This window comes from Atractosteus spatula, chromosome 2 (genome assembly GCF_055471065.1).
Source record: "Atractosteus spatula isolate fAtrSpa1 chromosome 2, fAtrSpa1.hap1, whole genome shotgun sequence".
Classification (NCBI taxonomy): Eukaryota; Metazoa; Chordata; class Actinopteri; order Semionotiformes; family Lepisosteidae; genus Atractosteus; species Atractosteus spatula.
The window spans coordinates 1,211,993-1,232,332 of NC_142707.1; the positions used below are offsets into that span (position 1 = coordinate 1,211,993).

The window sequence follows — 20,340 nt, forward strand, 5'->3', positions numbered from 1 at the left end:
ACCTGAAAGGAGAGGAGATTGAAGACAGCCATGGAAAGTGTGACATCATCCCAACTCATAGATCTGCTCTGTGATCCAAACAGTAAGAACACACAGCCAGAGTAACTCGACCACAGCACCCTGCCACTGAGAAGAAAGAGCAGATCTGAACTCTCCTCCATTTGCTGAAACAGCCCTGGTGCTGGAGAGCCACACCCCAGCAGGCGCTAGGGGTCACATTAATCTCCCATTTCTTTCTGACTGCTCAAGCAGGTGATTTGTGCAATGAAATAGGATCTTGGTTTACATGGCTCAATTCAGACTAAACAGCTCATCACAGGTGAAGAACTGTAAAGAGCAGACACGGGTGAAGAACTGTAAAGAGCAGACACGGGTGAAGAACTGTAAAGAGCAGACACATGTGAAGAACTGTAAAGAACAGACACATGTGAAGAACTGTAAAGAGCAGACACGGGTGAAGAACTGTAAAGGGCAGATACGGGTGAAGAACTGTAAAGGGCAGACACGGGTGAAGAACTGTAAAGAGCAGACACGGGTGGGAATGACAGAGTCAGACCTCCCAGAGCGAGTGTGTTTTTATTTTCCACAGAGATCAGCTGGTTCCATTTCAGGCAATGCTCCTGCATGAATAAGACCACCTCTGCAAGCTGGAAACTGGTGCAGGGGTGATCCCAATGACCAATCCCCTTCAACCTTTTAAGAGCTTTCAGAGCTGAAAACGAATTTAAAAATATTTGAGGGTGACCTCCATAACCTCCTGGGTCGTGGGTCACCAGGACCAGGCCTGGTCACCTCTGAGCAACACTGAACAGTGTCCATTCTGTCCAGATGAGCTGTAACGTATTAACATCATCATCATCATGGCTATATCTCCAGGGAATGTCACACAACTGGGAACATCACACAGCTGCTACAACTGCTTAGGTGATGTTTGTAAAACATTCTGAGGATGTGTCTGACTTGTAAGACAGCGCCCTGGGTCCCCAAGATCAGGGCCTGTCTGCGAGCTGCTCTCTGTGTGACGTCGATCAGAGCTCCTGCAGCTGAACAAACCTCAGCTCGGCCCCTGTTGAACTTTATTTTCAGCTGGTGAAAGTCATTCAAGGGGTTCCTGTCCTAAATGCAACCCCTATTTTTAATCGGGACAGTAACTCTAACCCTAACCTCAGAAACCTCAAACCTAACTCTGAAACTAATAGATATTTCTACTGAAGAGCACCTGGGTGCCTTCTTACTTACCAACAGCACAGTACGAAAGACCCAGGTCACATATTCACTGTTAAAGTGAGCTGTAAAGACAGCAGAGATAGTCATTAGTGTTGTCTGTTTTGGAGGCATTAAAAAGTAAATCATTCTACCTGCTTTTTCCCTTGAAGCCACTGGTTGACTTGTTCCAGCTCTAGAGGATGCGTCCCCGTTTTACTCTGTTGACCAACCCTGGACCTCGAAGATCCCCCATCCAGCGGGATTCATGGGTCACCCCCAAATCATCCATTTGTAAAGTCCTGGGTCTATTTTGTTCGAAGCACTCACTTACAGTAAGCAGGCGTTTTGTCCGATTCAGCAGTTTCAAGTCCATTTGGCATGACAGACCAGACCCCCTGCCCGTCTCATTCCTGACTCAATCGAACCAGATTCACACAGTCCTGGATTAGGGGTGACCCGTAAGACCCGCGGGGCAGGACCCCCAGGAGCCCCAGGTCTGAGGAGCACTGCTCTGTGACTCCTGCATGCACTGCTGTTTGCTGTTTGCTGTGATCAATCTGCTAGACCAGCAACCAGCTGCATCTCGGGAAAGGAAAGGGAAGTCAAACTCACCTCGTTTATAAGAGTTCAAACTGTATTCTGAAAACAAGAGAAAAGACATTTGTTAATACAAAGTCTCCCTTATGCATCGGTATACATAAACACGAGACCAGAACCATACTTAGACATTTCAGGTTTGACACGTTACAGGCTCTTTCAAGGCTGTTAAGGACTTGTTACCATATATTTGAAAGCGGTTGGACTAGACGGGTATATTGATTTCTAATAATTAAGCAATCACTCCCTGGATAACTGATATAAACTTGTCGATATCTGGTGCCCATGCCATCAGTCACATCATCTCTCTTGCATCTCAGCTGTGTCAGTTTCTCTGAAGGTAAAGGTGTTTCGTCTATGGCTGTGCTCTCGCACATTTGATGTACACATGCTGTGTTCAGTCATGTTCAGTCAGTTGTAATTGAGGACAGCTGTACCAGTCTTGACCGAACACTGGACAGTCTCGACAGCGGAGGAGAGCTGCACAAGTCTGGATGGAAGGGATGTTGAGTGTGAGGCCGTGCACAGCTCTTACAGGACACCCCCTGGGTTAATGCTGTGTGTCTGACTTCATCAAAGGTAATGCACAGTCCTGGTCTGCAGAATCACAGCTGCTGTTCCGGAACAGAGCCGAGAGGAGGGAGAGTCTTCAGAAGTGGGTTTACTGGAATGCTGGTAGAGGACGACTCACAGCTTCTCCATCTGGACCCATGTGGGTATCGACTGCTTTGCCAGCAACTCTACTTCCCTCCAGCCTCCCTACATCGATCCTAAAGGTTAGGAGACGCCCATGTTGCTGCAGTGATGCTGGAACACCAGTAAGAGGCACTCTGTCCTCCGCCTGGACCAGAAATTCTAAACCAACAACCAGCAACCCAAGAGCCGTGACAGGAGACTGTGTGCTGTATAGCGCCTTCTGGGTGAGTCATGAAACCGAGGTCCTGACAGGGTGTCAGTAACATTCCCGCAGTCATGTTGGAGAAGGCAGTGCCCTGGCAAAGTTTCATTTCTGGCCCTTCTAGAGAACCTGACTATCTCAGTAGCCCCCGCTGGCCTAACCTCTGTGGTTGTTGTGGTCGAGGTATCGGTGTAGAGGCGGCTGGCTTTTGTGTTATCACCGCGCCGCGCCCCGCCTCACCACTCCTACCTGGGTAGACGGAGCTCTTCAGCATGCAGACCAGGCGCTTCTTGGGGATGGCCTCCAGCACGCGCAAGGTCAGCTCCACCGCGTAGGGCTCTGGGTAGTGGTCAAGCAGGTGATTGACCAGGTCGCAGTGGTCTGCGCTCTGCAGCTTGCCCTTGGGGATGCGGCTGTAGGGCTCCTTGATCTCCTGGTGGGCCAGGATCTCCTTGAACTTCTTGAGGTCACAGCTCTCCAGGTTCTCCAGCACGGCGGTCAGGCGGGAATAGGTGCTCCTGTCCATGGCTGCTCCGCTCGGCAATGGCAGGGGATCCTGGCAGGCCAGGGAGCAGGGAGGACAGAGCTGGGAATGATCCCAGCGGAGCAAGGAGGACAGAACTGGGAATGATCCCTGCAGAGCAGGGAGGACAGAACTGGGAATGATCCCAGCGGAGCAGGCAGGACAGAACTGGGAATGATCCCAGCGGAGCAGGCAGGACAGAACTGGGAATGATCCCAGTGGAGCAGGGAGGACAGAACTGGGAATGATCCCAGCGGAGCAGGCAGGACAGAACTGGGAATGATCCCAGCGGAGCAGGCAGGACAGAACTGGGAATGATCCCAGTGGAGCAGGGAGGACAGAACTGGGAATGATCCCAATGGAGCAGGCAAGACAGAACTGGGAATGATCCCAGCGGAGCAGGCAGGACAGAACTGGAAATGATCCCAGCAGAGAAGGCAGGACAGTACTGGGAATGATCCCAGTGGAGCAGGGAGGACAGAGCTGGGAATGATCCCAGCGGAGCAGGCAGGACAGAACTGGGAATGATCCCAGCGGAGCAGGCAGGACAGAACTGGGCGGAGAAGGTGTAAGGATGCAGCCCTGAAAGGTGTTGATCGAAGTCTCTGTCCAGAGGAAAAGTTGTGAATTTAGCCATTACATGTTAGAAAATGTCAAATGAAACACCGCTGGAAACAGGCGCAGCTCAATTATGGGTTTTTGTGATAAGACTGTTTTTACTCCACTCAGTCGGTGTACTGATTGTTCCCTAAAATTGTCTGCTTTTCTATTTTCACCCACTGACACACAGTTACTCTACTGGAATCTCCGAAATTACACTGTCACGGTTCTGTTCTAGCAGTACTGCCGATGTCATCTGCTCTATGTAAAACCGAGCTTTCTTTCCTTCCACCCATCGTCTAACCACATCTTCCAAATCCGGGTCACTGGGGAGCCAGAGCCTAGTCCAGCAAGCAACAGGCACAAGCCTGGACAGGACACCAGTCCAGCACAGGACACACACAGACACAGACACACATTGACTCACACCAGGGCCACTTTTCCCAGAAGTCAGTTAACGCGCAAGCATGTCTCTGGACCATGGGAGGAATCTGGAGCACCCGGAGGAAACCCACACAACTATGGGGAGAACATGCAAACTCCACACAGACAGCTCTGCGGGGCAGCACCACTGCACCACTGCGCTGCCCCCTGCCTCTATACACGGATGAAAACCAAGAGGAGCTGTGTTATATTCCTCAGAGAGACGTCGAAAGATAGTTAAGTAACCCTACCTGAACAGGGCGACAGCGTCGAGGAAAAGGCGATGAAGGCGAAGAGGAGAGAGCTGTGCAAGGTCTGGGGGAGTCTGTCTCCACCCCGGGCGCGTCCTGCTCCGCTGGAAAGTACCGGGGTCTCTACAAGCTGCGCAGTTTCCTGTCAACACCAGACCACTCGTGACTTCTGTCAGCTCGTTATTACAGAGAAGACAGACGCCGCTGCTGGGAACAGCTCACCTGACCAGAAATAACCCTGTGCAGAGCCCGACAGGCATCCAAGAGGCTTTTCACCTGGCGGACATATTCAGCTGCAGTGTGACCCAAAGTCAATCCCGGCCCAATAATCCTGACACTTATATAGCGCCTTTCTGGACACTCCACTGACAGCGCTTTACAGGTCATGAGGATCCCCTCCTCCACCACCAGTGTGCAGCCCCTGGATGATGCGCCAGTACTCTCCCCACACACCAGCTCTCAGGGGGGAGGAGAGCAGAGTGATGGAGCCAGTTCAGAGATGAGGATTATCAGGAGGCCATGACTGGTAAAGGCCAGGAAGAAATTTGGCCAGGACACCAGGATTACACCCCTACTCTTTTCAAGAAGCACCCTGGGATTTTTAATGACCACAGAGAGTCGGGACCTCGGTTTTAAATCTCATCCAAATGATGGCGCCTGTTTACAGTACAGTGTCCCTGTCACTATACTGGGGTATTAGGACCCGCACAGACCGCGGGTGAGCGCCCCCTGCTGGCCCCACTAACACCTCTTCCAGCAGCTCCAGTGGGCTGCCAGTTGTGAGTTGCAGGGTGATATGGCTGCTGGCATTTGCCCCTTTTTATTTTTTCTGTTTCATTTTATTGTATTTGTTCACTAAGTACAGCATATTATTATTATTATTACGGTTATTATTATTATGAACCTATATCAAACCGTTTTTAACATTCCAATCTATAATTGTCTGGACTCAGTCCAACAAGGTTTCGAGAATACCGCAGGATGTGCTCTAACCAGGATGTTGCACAAAGGAGCTGCGCTGCTCGGTTTCTGGTGGTTTGATTTCCGTCTGAGAGACAGTCATGAGAGACTGATAATATTTATCAAACAGTCCACGTACAAATGGTATATAATGGGAAGTATCGTCACTTGTTGGAAAGCATAAAGTCAACAAGGCTACGTAAATGAAGCGTTTTAAAGAGCTTTTCGAAAAGCCCATTATTTTATCATGAACATGTGCAAGCTCTGTTGTCTGCACGCATTCATCAGGATTATTCTTATTCATTATTCAGTTGTTATACCATATTCTCTCATAAGTCGACATGGCTACTGTAATGCATTTGCTTTATATTAACATTTATCATAAACCAATGCTCACTGTACTTATCGGTTCCCAAGTCTGTAACTCTGTGCTATCGCTTAAATTGTAAACATGACACATGTACGTATTGCTAAGGTTATACATGAATAGTTCTTATTTATTCATATTTGGTTCTCCTTCGTTTGCAAAATAATTTTATAAGATACACTTTTCCTACAAATGTGAAGTTCTTTTGCTTCCTTATTGGGTGTAAAAAACAAACTACATCTCCCAGCTTGCCCATCACCAAACCATGATTTTTTTTCGTATCAGGCGTCCGCTGTGATTGGTGCCTGTCGGGAATTGCAGTTTTTCCAAGGCTCTCACCTCCCCTCGTTTTTACACACCAGAGAGTCGAACAAGAACACCAACTCCCAGCAGGCATCGCGAGGGGCAGTTCCTTGCACATGATTTCCTGCCTCCCTGAAGCTGCAGGAGGAGAAAAGTGTCCAAATGTGTCAGTTGTTGTCTGCGTTCTGGTTTTCTTCTTGGTGATAAAACGGGAACAGAAGTTAGAGGAACACGATGCGTGACACTCTGTAACAGTGGTGGGGATAGAAAGTCAACGACCGGACAATAAACTCGAGAGAGGACGCCGCGGGTCCTGGGTGTAAAATTCGCGTATTGCAGTCTTCTGTAGCGAAAGACACTCGGTCTCCAGGCGAGGAAAGACACGCCGCACACACAAGGGTACAATGGAGGAAGTTGATAAAATTTTAATTCATTCCCTGAGACAAGTGGGAACGTAAGTAACGCTTAAGCGCTCGGCGACCTGTGTGGCTTCCGAGCTAGTCAGGGGGTTACTTGCGTGGGGAGACCGCGGGGGGAACTGGGCGATTGAACTTTAACGGGCAGCCCGAGAAGCTCCCCGTTGCAAGTGTTAGTATAGATGTAGGCTTGAGTCTTTATTTTTCACAAATGCAAAGAGAAAACCCAGAATAAGTCGGCACCCCAGTCCAGTGTTTCGCGAGGCAGTTTTTAATGTTGGCGGCGCCGGACAAGGACGCCCGTTTGCATGTTTATTTGTAATGCCTCTTCGGGTCGGAGTCTTGACTTGATTTTAATTTCAGTTTCAGTGGTGTGACGGGAGGGCGGCCGCGAGCGGTCCCCTGAGCCCGGGTCGCGCGGGGGGGGACCTTGGGCGCGTTCCCCCAGTTTCGCAGCGAAGCTGACGGCAGGATGCCGTGGCGAGACGCTTGTCCCCTTGGCTTAGTTGGACGTACGCGTCACTGCTGTGTGGTTGCGCTGCCCCTGTGGAAGTCTGTCCAGTGCCCCCCCACCCATCTGATGGCTGAAAACGTTTTGGGTTTTTTTCTGCAGCCCGTCTGGTCGCTGCAGGCGGGTGGTTTACCCGTCGCCCTGTACACTGCGTGGCGCCCGGCCGGCGCCCCGGGCTCAGCGGAGGGGGGTGTGTCTCGGCAACGAGGTGCAGATTCCTGCAGACATTCAGGGCTGTCCCGTGGTCTGGACACGCGGGATCCGCCCCACCCGCGCCGAATTTAGCCAGCCGCTTCCCCTGCTCGGCGCGCGTGCTGCGCTGCGCGTGTCTCCGGTTTGCACACTTGTGTCCGTGTCAGGAAAGTACACGCGGGGGGGGGATGTTCCTCAAATATCATAACGTCTGTGTGTTTGGCTTCCGGGTTGCGCTGTCGCCCTGGTTGTACAGTTGCTTCACAGCTCCTGGGCTCGAATCTGGCTCTGTCTGGGGGGAGTCTGTCTGGTTTCCTCCCACAGCCCAAAGGCGCTGTATTTCCCTGTAGGTCAGTTGGCATCTCTGAATCGGTGTCCCAGTCAGGGAGTGCTCCTGCCTTGAACCCGGTTCGTGGAGGGTGACTCAAATTTGTAGGATTCTGTCTTTTTAGGAAGCAGGTTTAGCTTTGTTTCGTGATCAAACGCTCCCTTTCTGCAGCGGGCATGTCTAGTAATGCTCTTAGCAGTTCTTTAATAGTAACGTCGGCCATGATGAATGCGTGTTTCTGAGGAAATGCTGTGCTTCTGCTTGAACACAAAATCCAGCCCATGATCAGTGGGTTTGTGCTCCTGGTTAAGAATCTCTAACGCTGCTCCTGGTGAGCCCCAGTCCAGAAGGTGTTACGGTAACTGTTCAATCCCAGTTTTCAGAGGTTTGGAACATCTTCCCTGTGCTTGGTTCCTTGTTATGCTCTGTAGAAGCCGTCCCTTGCTCTGGGCTCATTGCTTGTGCTGCTGACCAGGAAGAGAACTGCCCCCTGGCTGTCCGCGCTGGCCAGGGGCTGCGTCCTGCGCCTGACCCCTGTCTGTGTGTCTGTGTGTGCTGCAGGGAGGTCGGCGAGGACGTGCTGAGCGTGAAGCAGTTCTCCAGCGAGCTGATCGTGGAGGCGGTGGTGCGCTGCCTGCGGGTCATCGAGCCCTCCCTGGGCAGCGGGCTCAGCCACGTCCTGCCCCCCGGGATGTCCGCCCGGTTCCGGCTGGGCATGAGCCTGGCCCAGGCCTGCCAGGTGAGCGACCGGGCTGACCGCTGCCGAGTCTTTCTCATCCACCGCACCCCACTCTCGCCTCTCTGCGCCCCTCGTTCAGTCACCCCCGTGTCTCTCTCTGCGCCCCTCGTTCAGTCACCCCCGTGTCTCTCTCTGCGCCCCTCGTTCAGACACCCCCGTGTCTCTCTCTGCGCCCCTCGTTCAGACACCCCCGTGTCTCTCTCTGCGCCCCTCGTTCAGACACCCCCGTGTCTCTCTCTGCGCCCCTCGTTCAGTCACCCCCGTGTCTCTCTCTGCGCCCCTCGTTCAGTCACCCCCGTGTCTCTCTCTGCGCCCCTCGTTCCCTCAGGAATGGGGAACGTTGATCGGAATAGCACAGTTGTTAATCAGCAGTTTGCATCTCAGCAAAAGCCTAGCTCTGCATTTACAAATAAACATCTCTCCTGTGAAGCGGCAGTTTTAACATCCTGTCCCAGTGAGGCCCGAGTCATGTGGTCCCCCTTGCTGGAGTGACGAGTCGAACAGACACACGAGTGTCAGGCAGACAGATCCCGGCAGGCTGGTGCTGCTCCCAGCGTGTGAAACAGGAGTCTGGTTCCAGCTGCCTTCTCTTGATTTGTTTGTGCTCTGCTGAGCAATCTGGGCACTTTTCAAAAATCTAAACTTTTTAAAATCGTTCATAGTTAGAAATGTGTATAGCACAGTGACCTAGAATATGTGAGGGAGATTAAACAGTGCTGATCCATCTTATCCAGTACACAGCCTCTTAGGTTCATGTTTCAAGCGCTTTGGAAATGAAGGCCTGCTGAAGGAGTCTAATTGAGTAACGAGGCCGGATCAGCCGGGGGAGAGATGAATGCCGGAGGTTTTCTGCCCTTCCTTTGGAAATCAGATTTTTCGTTTCCGCTGTCGACATGAGTCATCCCGCTGCGAGTCAGAGCCTCGTCCCCGCGCCGCTGACCTGGGCCACGTCCCTCTTTCAGGACCTGGGCTACAAGGGAGAGATCGGCTACCAGACCTTCCTGTACAGCAACGAGCCCGAGATCCGCTCCCTGCTCATGTTCCTGGTGGAGAGGCTGCGGCGCGAGAGTGCCGAGTCGTCGGACCAGCCCGCAGGTACCCCTCCCACACGCAGCGCGCCTGGGGGCCCGGGGGCCCTGTCCCGCTCCGGGGCAGTCACTGGGGTGCAGGCTCGGAGCTCCTGTCCCCTGCAGTGAGGCCCGTCAGTCCCAGCGGGCTGGATTGTCACCCAGTTGTGCAAGAGGGATTCCCGGGAAATGGGTGTGTGGGGTGGGTGGGTGGGGCGTCCTCGGGGCGGGTCGCCTTGCTTCCTGCCCTGCTGTGCTGGGAGCCCTGGCCGGGAGGAGTGGCTCTGGTCGTGGGGGTTGTTTTAAAAGGGCGAAGCTGGACAGGGGGAAAGTCAGTAATCCCTGCGTCTGCTCTTGTCGCTTGGTTTTGCCAGGCAAGTCCGCCCTCCTGCAGCGAGCGATCGGCGCCAAGATCAAAGCCCAGCTGTCTGTGCCCTGGGTGCCGCCCTCCTTCCGGGTGCCCTTCCTGTGCCAGGCCCAGGTACCGCCGCAGCGCGGCTGCTTCCTCTCTGTTCTTGCGGGGCGTTGGCGCTGGAGAGACGGAGACAGAGAGACAGCCAGCCGGAGAGTATCTGTGTGTCTTGGCTCGCCTGCAGTGTGACCCTCGCGCTGCAGCGCAGGCTGTGAACTCTGACCTCTTGCTGCTGTTCGTTCCAGACTCCCGGCTCCTCGCACGGTTTCCACGCGCGGCCGTTAAGTTTACCTCAGAGCTCAAAAGTCAGCAGGACAACCCCGAAAGGTAACTTGGCGAATGCTCTATGGAGACAGCAGACAGTCCTGCATGTCTCTGTGGCTCCTGGTGTCTGAGGGGGAGGTGTCAGGGCTGTGCAGTCGTTGTCCTGGGGGGATCGGTGAGTCTGCTTTATTCCAGAACTGCACCAGCTGCTTACTGGCTTAACTGGAGCATTTGAACAGCTCCTCCTAGCTCTTCAGGGGCTGCTGCCTTAAACAGACCTGGAAAACCTGCAGACTCACTGAAGAGCCCTCCGGGACCAGGAAAGGCTGCAGCGAGTGTTTTCAAGAGAAATCTTCCCTTTCACTTGTGTTCCGAGTTGGGCAGTATACCAGCCTGTCTCATCTGCTGGAGATGAGCTCATCGTTCTCTTCACAGGGTGATGGGGGGGGGAGGTGGGTCAGTTTACTCTGCAAATTCTGAGCTCTGGTACTTTGAAAATGATTTTGGATGCCTATATCCACGAAAAAGATAAAAAGTTCATTTCAGAAGTTTCTGTTCATTTCCACTTGATTTTTCAATAATCCGCCCTTGTGATTCCCATTAAGGAGGGGGGATTGGGAGTAACGAGCTCGGCAAAGCCGTTAAAGGGAGCTGCGGTCCACGCTCCTGCGTGAACGCTGGGCAGGGTTGCGTTCGAGCGCTGTGGTCCCCCCGGTCCCTGGAGCCGGGGAAGCTCAGTGCTGTCGTTCTCCCGTCGGTGCCCTCAGAGCTGAAGGAGTACTGCCAGGAGCACCTGCCCCCCGTGACTGCCCAGATGTCCCAGCAGCCATCCGTCCCCGCCTCCCTGCTGGAGTGGCACGCAGCCGAGCTCAGCGCCGCGCTGGAGTGGGAGGGCGAGTGGAACAGCCAGGGCCTGGTGTCCCGGCTCACCCCCGAGGTACCCCAGACGCCTGCTCCTGCAGCAGGAGAGACACCGTTACGGAGGTTTGCAAGAGCAGTTAGAGCTGACAGCGAGTCCATTAGAGCTGACTGGGCAGCGTGAGGCTTTACCCTCTACAGCACTTCATGTCTGCTCACGCACAGCTGGTCATGGCTTGTGACCAAGGCTCGGATCAGTGTCGTCTCGCAAGCATTAGTCAAAGCTGTTATAATAGTAGGAAACGCCAATGGAGGCTTTGAGTAAACTGTTGAAGATGATGTCCAGGACTTCTGCTCAGCAGTGTGTGTTGTCATACACTTGCATTTTGTAAATGATTCCATATTGTCTTTGATTTCCAGACTATTTTAGTGAAGTATAAAAACTTTAGCTTTTCTTCCTGTCTTCTCAGCAGTTCTGCTCTGTTTTCGACATGTTGACAGATTGACAGATGACAGTTGACAGATCTTGGCCGCTCTCCAGCGGTTAAGGAAGGGTCTGGAACCAGTGGCCCATCGTGCAAGGAGACCAGAGCAGCCCAGACGGGCCACAGACCTGTCCTTCCTGTCTCTTTCCAGGAGTACAAGGCTCGGAAACGACAGCGCTTTCAGAAGAGGATCCAGGACCAGCTGAGACACGCTGCCCAGTCTCGCTCGGACTCCCAGCATGCCTCGCGCTCCAGCTCGGACCTGGCCGACCTGCTGCGCTCCTTCACGGGGGGCGCCGGGGGACGGGACGTCCTGGCCAAGGGCACCCGCTTCACCCACACGGAGAAATTCGCCTTCACGCAGGTGCCCGCTCTGAACCGCACACACGCAGGGCTCGCCTTCTGCTGCTGCTGCCCAGTCGTTGCGCTGTTAACGGGTTTTAAACGGATAAACCTGCTCTTCTATCAGTGGGTGGCGTTACAACCCTTTCAGGCACCCTGCAGCTCCCAGCTAGCAGCCCACTGGAGCTCAGCAGTGTGAGCCTGGCCAGTACCTGGAGACCTTCCAGCAGCAGCCTCACCTCTCCCAGGAGAGGTGTTAGTGGGGCCAGCAGGGGGCGCTCACCCTGCGGTCTGTGTGGGTCCTAATGCCCCAGTATAGTGACGGGGACACTGTACTGTAAACAGGCGCCGTCCTTCAGATGAGACATAAAACCGACTCTTTGTGGTCTGTAAAGCTGTAAAGCGCTTTGAGTGGAGTGTCCAGTGTTCAGTGAGAAGTCTCAGGCCCTCCACACTGGCAGTGAGATGGGGAGACTCTGGGGCCGCGGTGAGGCAGTCAGTAATGTGCTGCGTGTCAGGGAGCTTCTGCTGGCGTGAGTCCCCTTGGGGTTTGACCAGGCAGTGGGTTGCAGGAGCCGGAGAAGGCCGCCCAGCAGATGACGACAGCGGCCGAGTCCCTGCCCAGCTCCAGGAGGACCGAGCAGGACCTGCAGGCGCTGCAGGAAGAGGAAGTGACGTCACTGCAGGGGCAGCTGGAGCAGCTGTCGTTGCGGATCGAGGAAGTGGGCGCTGATGTGAAGAAGATCACCGTCGCCATCAGCCAGGTGGGGGGCAGCTGCGCTCATGAAGCGGTTTTAGTGTTGGTGCTGTGAGTAAGGACCTCCTGGGCCTTAATGGTGAGTGTCCCCGGCCCCGGTCCATCTGTGGTCCGGCTGGTGTCCCCGGCCCCGGTCCATCTGTGGTCCGGCTGGTTTCCCCGGTCCCGGTCCATCTGTGGTCCGGCAGGTGTCCCCGGTCCCGGTCCATCTGTGGTCCAGCTGGTGTCCCCGGTCCCGGTCCAGCCACAGTCGCAACACCAGCACCAGCACCCTGCAGGTGTTCAGGGTCCTTGCAGCTGAAGTTGTACAAAACTTTCGATTCTGCCCAATTAAGGATTGATTGGACCATATTGCATGTTGTAGCAGTTTTAGAACAATTCTCCTGCAGTGTTAGAGTGGGGATCCCTCTTTAACAAGGGCTCCTTAGTGTGAATTATTGCCTCACCTCTATCATTACTTCCCACTGCCATTGTCTGTACTTCCAGTTTGAATTCCATCTGAATTCCAGTTTGATCATTGTTACCTTATTGGGTCTTATTACAGGCCAAAGAGGAAAAGTTGTTTTTATAGGGATGTTGGTACAGAGTGCTTTATGTAACACTGTTCTTGTAGAACATTTTAAGGTCCGGAGTGCGAGGTGAGCTTTCTGTGTCATGAAAGACAGCAGGTTGGGAAGATGTAGCAGGCTGCTGGGAATTGCTTTGGGAATTTTAAAAGCCGGTGGAGTGGTCACAGGATCTGGGAAACAATAGTGCACCACTCTGCTAGCCATCGCCTGACAGCGGAACCGGCGTCTGTCTGTCTGTGTGTGTGTGGAAGGTGTCGGACGAGCTGAAGCAGAAGGAGCTGGGCAACGCGGAAAAGGAGCAGTCCCTGAGGGTGAAGAAGCAGACCATGGACCTGCTTCCAGACGCAGAGAACAACCTGGACAAGCTGCAGGTGAGCGGGGCTGCGGTGTGGGTGCTCATGGGAAGAGGGTGTGATGGATGGAGCAGGAACCTCTTCATCTGCATTACAGAGCGCGCGTTGTGCTGGTCAGGGAGTTGGGCATGCCAGGCGGTTTCTTCAGTTGCCAGCCCTGCGCTGGGCTGCGTGGCTGATGCTGGAGACGTGCGTGTCTGGTTGGCAGGTGCTGGTGGAGGGCAGTGCCAAGAGGGTGGTGAGCCTGGCATCGCAGTGGGAGAAGCACCGCGCCCCGCTGATCGAGGAGCACCGCCGGCTCAAGGAGCTGTGCAGCAGCCGAGAGGCGAGTCCGTCTGCCCCTTGGTTTCCCCTCAGGCAAGAGTGAGCCCCGTCCGGAGCGCGGCGCGGATCTGGAGCGCGGAGAAGACGAGCTCAGGAGTCCTCTCGTGCAGAGCAGTAAGGCCAAGGCGCACGTGGGCCTCATACCCTCCCCCACTCTAACCCCCTGCTCCCTGTCTCCCCCCTGCAGCTGGAATCGACCCGGAGGCTGTCCGAGATCAAGGGGCTCCACGAGAAGATCCGCCAGGCAGCCGAGGAGGCCAAGAAGAAGGAGGGGCTGTACAGACAGCTGGTGAGGAGGGGGAGAGGAGCCGGCCCCGCGGACAGGCAGGCTGCGTCTCGCAGGCTGTCCCCTTCGGCTGGAGCTGCACGGGGAACTGCGCAGACCTCAGGCTAGAGCTTCTGCCTCCTGTCAGAAGGCACTTCGAGAGGTCCCTGTGGTGCAGTGGGATCTGTTGGTCAGGGGCTGTGGAGAGCTGGGAGCCATGCTGTTTACCCCGGAGCGAGATACTGCCCCAGCAAACCCAGCTGTCCAGCTGAGCATCATAGTGTGTGGCATTGTGATCTCTACAGGCTGCTCTGCCGAGTAAATTAATACTCCTAATACTAACTCGGCGAAGGGCTACAACTTAAACTGTGAGCTTTTACAACAGTTTTTTATGATTGTATACATATGAAACCAGTCAAATTAAAAATAGAGGAGCTCAACTAGGAATCAGCTGCTGAGACAATCACATTTACAAGGTCCGATTTGAAAATTAAAAGGGGCCACATGGTGCTTCTAAACAGCAGAGCTCCTGTTTACCAGCGCTGTCCTTCTGCGCTCCTGCTCCCCAGATGACAGAGTTCGAGACCCTGCCGAAAGACGTGTCCCGCTCGGCCTACACCCAGCGCATCCTGGAGATCGTGGGCAACATCAAGAAACAGAAGGAGGAGATCACCAAGGTACAGCGGGCCAGCTCCCTGCTCCTGGAGCCTGCAGGAGACTCAAAAAACAGGCTGTATAATATAACTCACCCCCACCAAGGCTAGACATCAAGGGTTAATCTGGTCAAAGCAAACCTCGTGATCAGCTCTTTTGACCTGTCACCTGGCTCTCACACTTGGCCTTTATTACTGGGAACATGAGTGTGAATGGAGCAGAGGGGATCTCGGGCTGATGCCTCCTCCTCCACAGCTGACAGGACAGCCCAGTGGTTGAACTGGCTGGCTCTCCTGCAGTGATGTACCAGGAAGGTGAAATGAAGTACTGAGCACACCACAGGCTCTTTGGGCTGGCTGACCTGGTGCGTTCATCCTTCCTCAGATCTTGTCAGACACCAAGGATCTACAGAAGGAGATCAACAGTCTGACCGGGAAGCTGGATCGCACTTTCGCAGTGACCGACGAGCTGGTCTTCAAGGTGAGTACTGCTGGAGGTCTGATTCAGAGGGGGTGGTGGGAGAACGTTCATCAGAAATGGAGAGCTTTCATCAGGAGCTGGACTCCCAAATGATGTGTAATACGAGAGTGAGAGAGAACTCAACTTTGAAACCTTTTGATGGAAAGGAAAACTGATTTTGCTCCTCCTGTGCATGAAGCATAGACTCTGCTTTGAACATCAGTTTTCAAAATGAGGACCTTTTACCTGAATGAAGTAGCTTTGCTGTCCAATATCACAGTCTGACATCGCAGAGCTCAGTTTGCCCTTTACTCTTATTCAGTGACATAAGGGTTTAGCTTGTATTCAGATTTATTTCTGCTGAGCTGTGTGACACTTGGGCTGAGTCTGGTGCTCTCTTGCAGGATGCCAAGAAAGACGAGTCTGTTCGCAAAGCCTATAAGTACCTGGCAGCCTTGCATGAGGTATGTGAGCCTTCAGTTTTATTGCTATATCCTGGACATATCTCCTGTCTCTGCTGCCGAGCTTTGTATGGAGACACTTGAGGTCACTGATTTTTAAGTTCTGTCTCAGCTCTTGCCAGTAGAATACTTGTTACACAGAGAAAACTTGCATCATTCTTAACTGTAGCTCCAGCTGGGCCCTTGGCTACATGACTGAATCCCGAACGAGCCTAATGATGGGATTAATCCAAACTCTTTAATTGTCTGCAGTTCCTAACCATGCTGGAGGCTGCCGTTCAGCTGTTGCGATGCTTAAGTAGCTGAACAACTCCCAACTTTTGATAACAGTGCTGATCCAGGAACTCGTTCGTTCAATCGGGGAATGAGTTTGGTGGGACTGAATGCCTGCAGGTGCGAGGGCCCCTGAGTCCTGGCTTCCTCTAATGGGCAGCCGAGCAGCCTGTGAGAACAGTGTTTCATTTTCCAGAACTGCACCCAGCTCATCCAGACCATTGAAGACACGGGGACCATCATGCGAGAGATCAGAGACCTGGAGGAGCAGGTACGCTCTCAGCCCGAATTGTTTATCCCCGTTGGAGGTGATTTCTGGTCCTTTTAAGAATAGGAGCTCTTGTTGCAGGTAATGTTCAGGGGGTCATGAACAGTGATCCGTTTTTGTTTTTCTGTAGGGCTAGGGGTCACATATCTGTTGGCCTTGTAAAATACCGGAGTCCTTTTATGCCTTTCCTTTTTTGGTTTAAAAAAGTAAGACTTGTTCATGTATTGGAGGAATGGTTTTGAAGGAAGATTTTGCAGAGCACATGCCTTGAATGTGGCAGAGACTCGGTTGTCTTAAAGGCGCACAGTTGCCACCTGGCCCTTGAGCTCTGGCCATCGTTCACTGTAATTCTGCAGTCTGATGTCTTTGACATGACTTTGCAGTCCTACCGAGCCACAGACCAGTCTTGGCGATTGTAGGCGTTTTCTATATTTCATATATTCAGAGTCCTGAATACACATGCTGTAAAACTCCACTTGTAACTCGGGCTCCTTGCGTGTTGAGTCTAAATTAGTCTCAGGGGTTGAGCGGTCAGCGTTTGTCAGGATTTTCCATGCGTGAATCACTGAGGGGGGTCTGGAACAAGCAGGCCACGCTCAGGAGAGGAGGGACTTCCTGTAAGTCTGCAAATTGCCTTTACTCCTGGACTGAAGGCAAGGTGGTATTGGGACTAAGGGAACTAACTGAACCCTTCCAGCCTTTAAGAGAGCAGACCTCGTGGGGACGTGATTCAGGCCAGCCCGTGTGCGTCTTGTGCCTGTGTACGCCGTGGCAGAGTGCTGCACAGCCATGCGCTTTCAGGTGGAGACTCCTCGGTTAAGGGTGTGTCAGTCCCGCTAATCCACTGCCGTCCCCAGATCGAGACGGAGAACGGGAAGAAGACCGTGAGCAACCTGGAGAAGATCCTGGAGGACTACAAGGCCATCCGGCAGGAGAACTCGGCCCTGGCCGCCAAGATCCGCGAAGCCTGACGGCCTGCCTGCCTCTCCCCCCCCAGCCTCCTCCCACCAGGGTGCCAGCCTGAGCTGCAGAACAAAGGGAACTGCCCAGCCTTGGGCACCTGCCTTCCCAGCCCCCTCCCCTCCCTCTCCTCGGCACCAATGAGGGAGGGGGGCGAGGCAGAACGCCATCTTCTGATTGGCTCACCTCCCTGCCACTCCTCTGTGGAGTCTTGGTGTCACATCACGGCTTGGCCCATCTGAGCACCTAGGTTGGGTCTGTTCTGGATAGCAAACTTTTTTTTATTTTTTAATAAAAAGCAAAAAAATGAACAATTGGGGAAAAAAACACAGGTCTAATGAAAATAAGAAACCTTGATATCAGCTTTTGAAGCACTGAAAACCTGCTGGTGAACAAATGTATGTTTTGTTGAGAAAGACAAGTAATCGTCAAGGAACACAGCGATGAAGGACTCTCACAGTCTGCCTCTGTATGGATGCTAAGCCTGAGCCGCAGTGTATGAGAGCAGACTGAGGACAGGTCCTGCATGATGTGCTTACAACTGAGAGGAGACTCCTTCTATCTGGGCTGCTTTTCAGGGTCTCTCTGGGGCTCCAGTGAGCTCTAGGATCTGTCTTCGTTATGTCTTTCAAATCTTCCAGACTAAATAACCTGATGTGTAGAACAGGGATTTGGGGCATTTTACTAATCAAGCCCTTCACAAGTACAATTTGCAAACGTCAGATCATTTTAAAAGCCTTTTATCTCGCCAGAATAAGTTTTGCGGTTTTGAATGTAAAACTTGAAAGTGTTGGATTTATTACTGTTTGTATGTTTAAATTCTAGTGGGTTAGCCTCAATTTCAAAATCTTGGAATGTGAACCATCATTTTGGAAGTCTGTACGTATAGTTGACCATACCGATCATTCTGTCAGAATCCAGATGCTGGTGTAGAATTATGAATTTAAAGACGACGTCTGAGAGTTTCTGCCAGCTGTAACCGATACATGCACTACAAAAATAATTCCAGTTAAAGCCCCTTAATCTAAAGCAGTGTCTGTCTGTAACTGAACTGAAAATGTTGACTGAGAGATTGAAGAAATACTTCCACTGTTGTTAAGATGAGCAAAAGATCTCCTCACACTATGAATCAGATGAGGAAAAGGCACTCGCCAGCACAAGTTGAGCGCTGTGAACCCGGGTTCGAGGCTGGGTCATGGCACCAGCCCACTGTGACTGGGAGTCCCCAAGCAGTGGCGCTCTGCTGGCTGTGTGCCACCGAGGGAGGCTGGGATCAGTCAGCCAGGGCTCTCTAAGCTCTCGAACAGCGCCCCCTGTGGCTCCCGGGCTGGGGTCGGGCTGAGCTACCTGTGACGTGGCGTGAGAGGAAGGGGGTGAGTTGGAGGAGCGACCACCCCTTCCTCACACTCCTCTGCGAAGCTCGTAATGGGCTGTTCCAAACGGAGTGGATGTCGAACAGGAGACAGGCTGGTTGTACGGGCCCACAGTTCCACTTGTCCTGTGTGGCTCGTTGTCAGATGTAATTATCCATTGTAGAGTTATTTTTTTAATTTAAAGCTGCAACAGAGGTGTCCGAAGGGGTACTTTATACAGAGCCAATACTAACTCTTGGCGTGTCTGTTCCACAGCTACCAACACTAAACAGCGCTGGCTTTGAGGAGCGATGGCGGGATTGCTCTGTTCTGTAGGAAGCAGCGGCGCTTAGCTGGTGTGGGCAGAGCTGTTCCGGGTTTGTGCCGGACTTCGGGTTTCTTATGGGGCTGTTTGTTTTAATTTCAGCGTTTCCATTTCTAGTAGTTTTAGAGATGCTCATCGGCGACGTCGGCGTCTCTTAGTTTGTATTCAGCCCCCTTGTTCTCGGTGCTGCGACAGGTGCCCAGGCCGGGCTGCTGACACGCACCAGCAGCAGCTGTGACGGCCCTATGGTAGCCCGGTCTCTGCTCCGGGGCCGACAGTGACGTCGCGGCCGCTGGAAGGGAATGAAACGGCAGACCCGGCCCCGCGACGCTCGTTACTGCAGCACGCGCAGCTGCTGCGCGACTCCGACGGCCGGGTTTTCCTTCGACACGTGCCCGGAAATTCACTCACCCGAGCGCGCTGCTTAAAACCAGCTGCTGCTGTCTGGAACAGACGCTTGTGGTTTGAAAATGTATGATGTTGCCCAGTCAAACGTCCATGACTGCTAGGGGCTGCTTTTTACTTGAGTGCTCTAGTTTACTAGTATACTTCTCAAGGAGATGGTGTGGTGACAAGTAATATTGCTCCCAGAGTGGTGTATAGAAATCCATTTTTTTACAAAACCGGTTTGTCACAACAAGCACATTTCAGCTGCAAAATAATGAAAGAGTTATTCATGTGTGGGAAGAGACACTTGTTACATTCTTTGGATCGGAAGCATGTTGGCATATATCCTATAGGGACATGCAAGCAGTGCTTCCACCAGGTACTGAGTATTTACTGCCTGCCCTCGGGCCACTCAAACACCTGACCTTCAAAGTCTTCTTTGTAAATAAAAATAACTTCGCATAATGGGTCACAATACTATTTAGCAATGTATGATTTAGAGATCTTTATAAAATCTGTAAGATTTGGTGAATTCTGCAACCGGGATGAGATGTTTTCAGTACTTGTTTCTGGACTAGTTGCTTCAGTCTGAATACAATACCGGCGCTGTCCAGTAGAGGGCAGTATGCATTGACACTTCCCCTCCCTGGTGAGGGTCACTATTTTACAAGACTGGAGGTTTCTACAATACCCCTAGTCATTACACATCACTCTTGAAGGAATCCACACACTTACAGCAGAAACTTCCTTTGCTTAGACTTACTGAATTTGTGCAATTAAAAAAAATAATGGTAGAGTAATGCTATTCTAAAATGTGTTTTGAAACTGAAACCTTAAATCGCTGACGTGTAGTTCTTTGTCCAGTAATGCTTCCGTTATTAAAGGATTTCTGATTTCCCCTTCTGTCAGAGGCACGGGAACAGGCAAGGCAAGGTTACAACTGAGAAGAAGCAACCCACGCTGTCAGCTGATCTTTAGTGGCTAATTGATTCAAGGATCTTACCCAGCTATTCCTTGAAAAAAATGGAGGGTACTGACTTCTGTCCCGTGACGGGAAAGCTGGTTTCATATTCCCAACATGATACCCTGGAGTGACACTGCCAGGAGTCTGCAGCTGGACCGACTCTGCTGGGAGTCTGGAACACAACCTCGTGACTGAAGCTAGGCTGGAGAAGAAACATTTTTAGTCTT

General features: G+C 52.5%; 1 protein-coding gene across 1 annotated transcript; it reads left to right on the plus strand.

Annotated features, from left to right (window-relative positions):
- Positions 1 to 6,239: 6,239 nt before the first annotated feature.
- On the plus strand, positions 6,240 to 18,114 carry ccdc22 (CCC complex scaffolding subunit CCDC22). Its single transcript, XM_088938187.1, has 16 exons — positions 6,240 to 6,582; positions 8,137 to 8,314; positions 9,277 to 9,409; positions 9,756 to 9,862; positions 10,039 to 10,120; positions 10,825 to 10,994; positions 11,552 to 11,764; positions 12,315 to 12,506; positions 13,320 to 13,439; positions 13,630 to 13,746; positions 13,933 to 14,034; positions 14,580 to 14,687; positions 15,049 to 15,144; positions 15,528 to 15,587; positions 16,054 to 16,128; positions 16,983 to 18,114. Exons 1-16 carry the CDS (start codon positions 6,533 to 6,535, stop codon positions 17,094 to 17,096), a joined length of 1,917 nt encoding a protein of 638 aa, XP_088794313.1. The 5' UTR covers positions 6,240 to 6,532; the 3' UTR covers positions 17,097 to 18,114.
- Positions 18,115 to 20,340: the final 2,226 nt, after the last annotated feature.

Bases quoted from the DNA above. Each gene is read 5' to 3' on its own strand.
- ccdc22 (XM_088938187.1), top strand. From the start codon at position 6,533: ATGGAGGAAGTTGATAAAATTTTAATTCATTCCCTGAGACAAGTGGGA. The intron at 13,747-13,932 runs GCGAGTCCGTCT...TCCCCCCTGCAG, and splicing joins AGCTGTGCAGCAGCCGAGAG to CTGGAATCGACCCGGAGGCT. The intron at 16,129-16,982 runs GTACGCTCTCAG...TGCCGTCCCCAG, and splicing joins TCAGAGACCTGGAGGAGCAG to ATCGAGACGGAGAACGGGAA.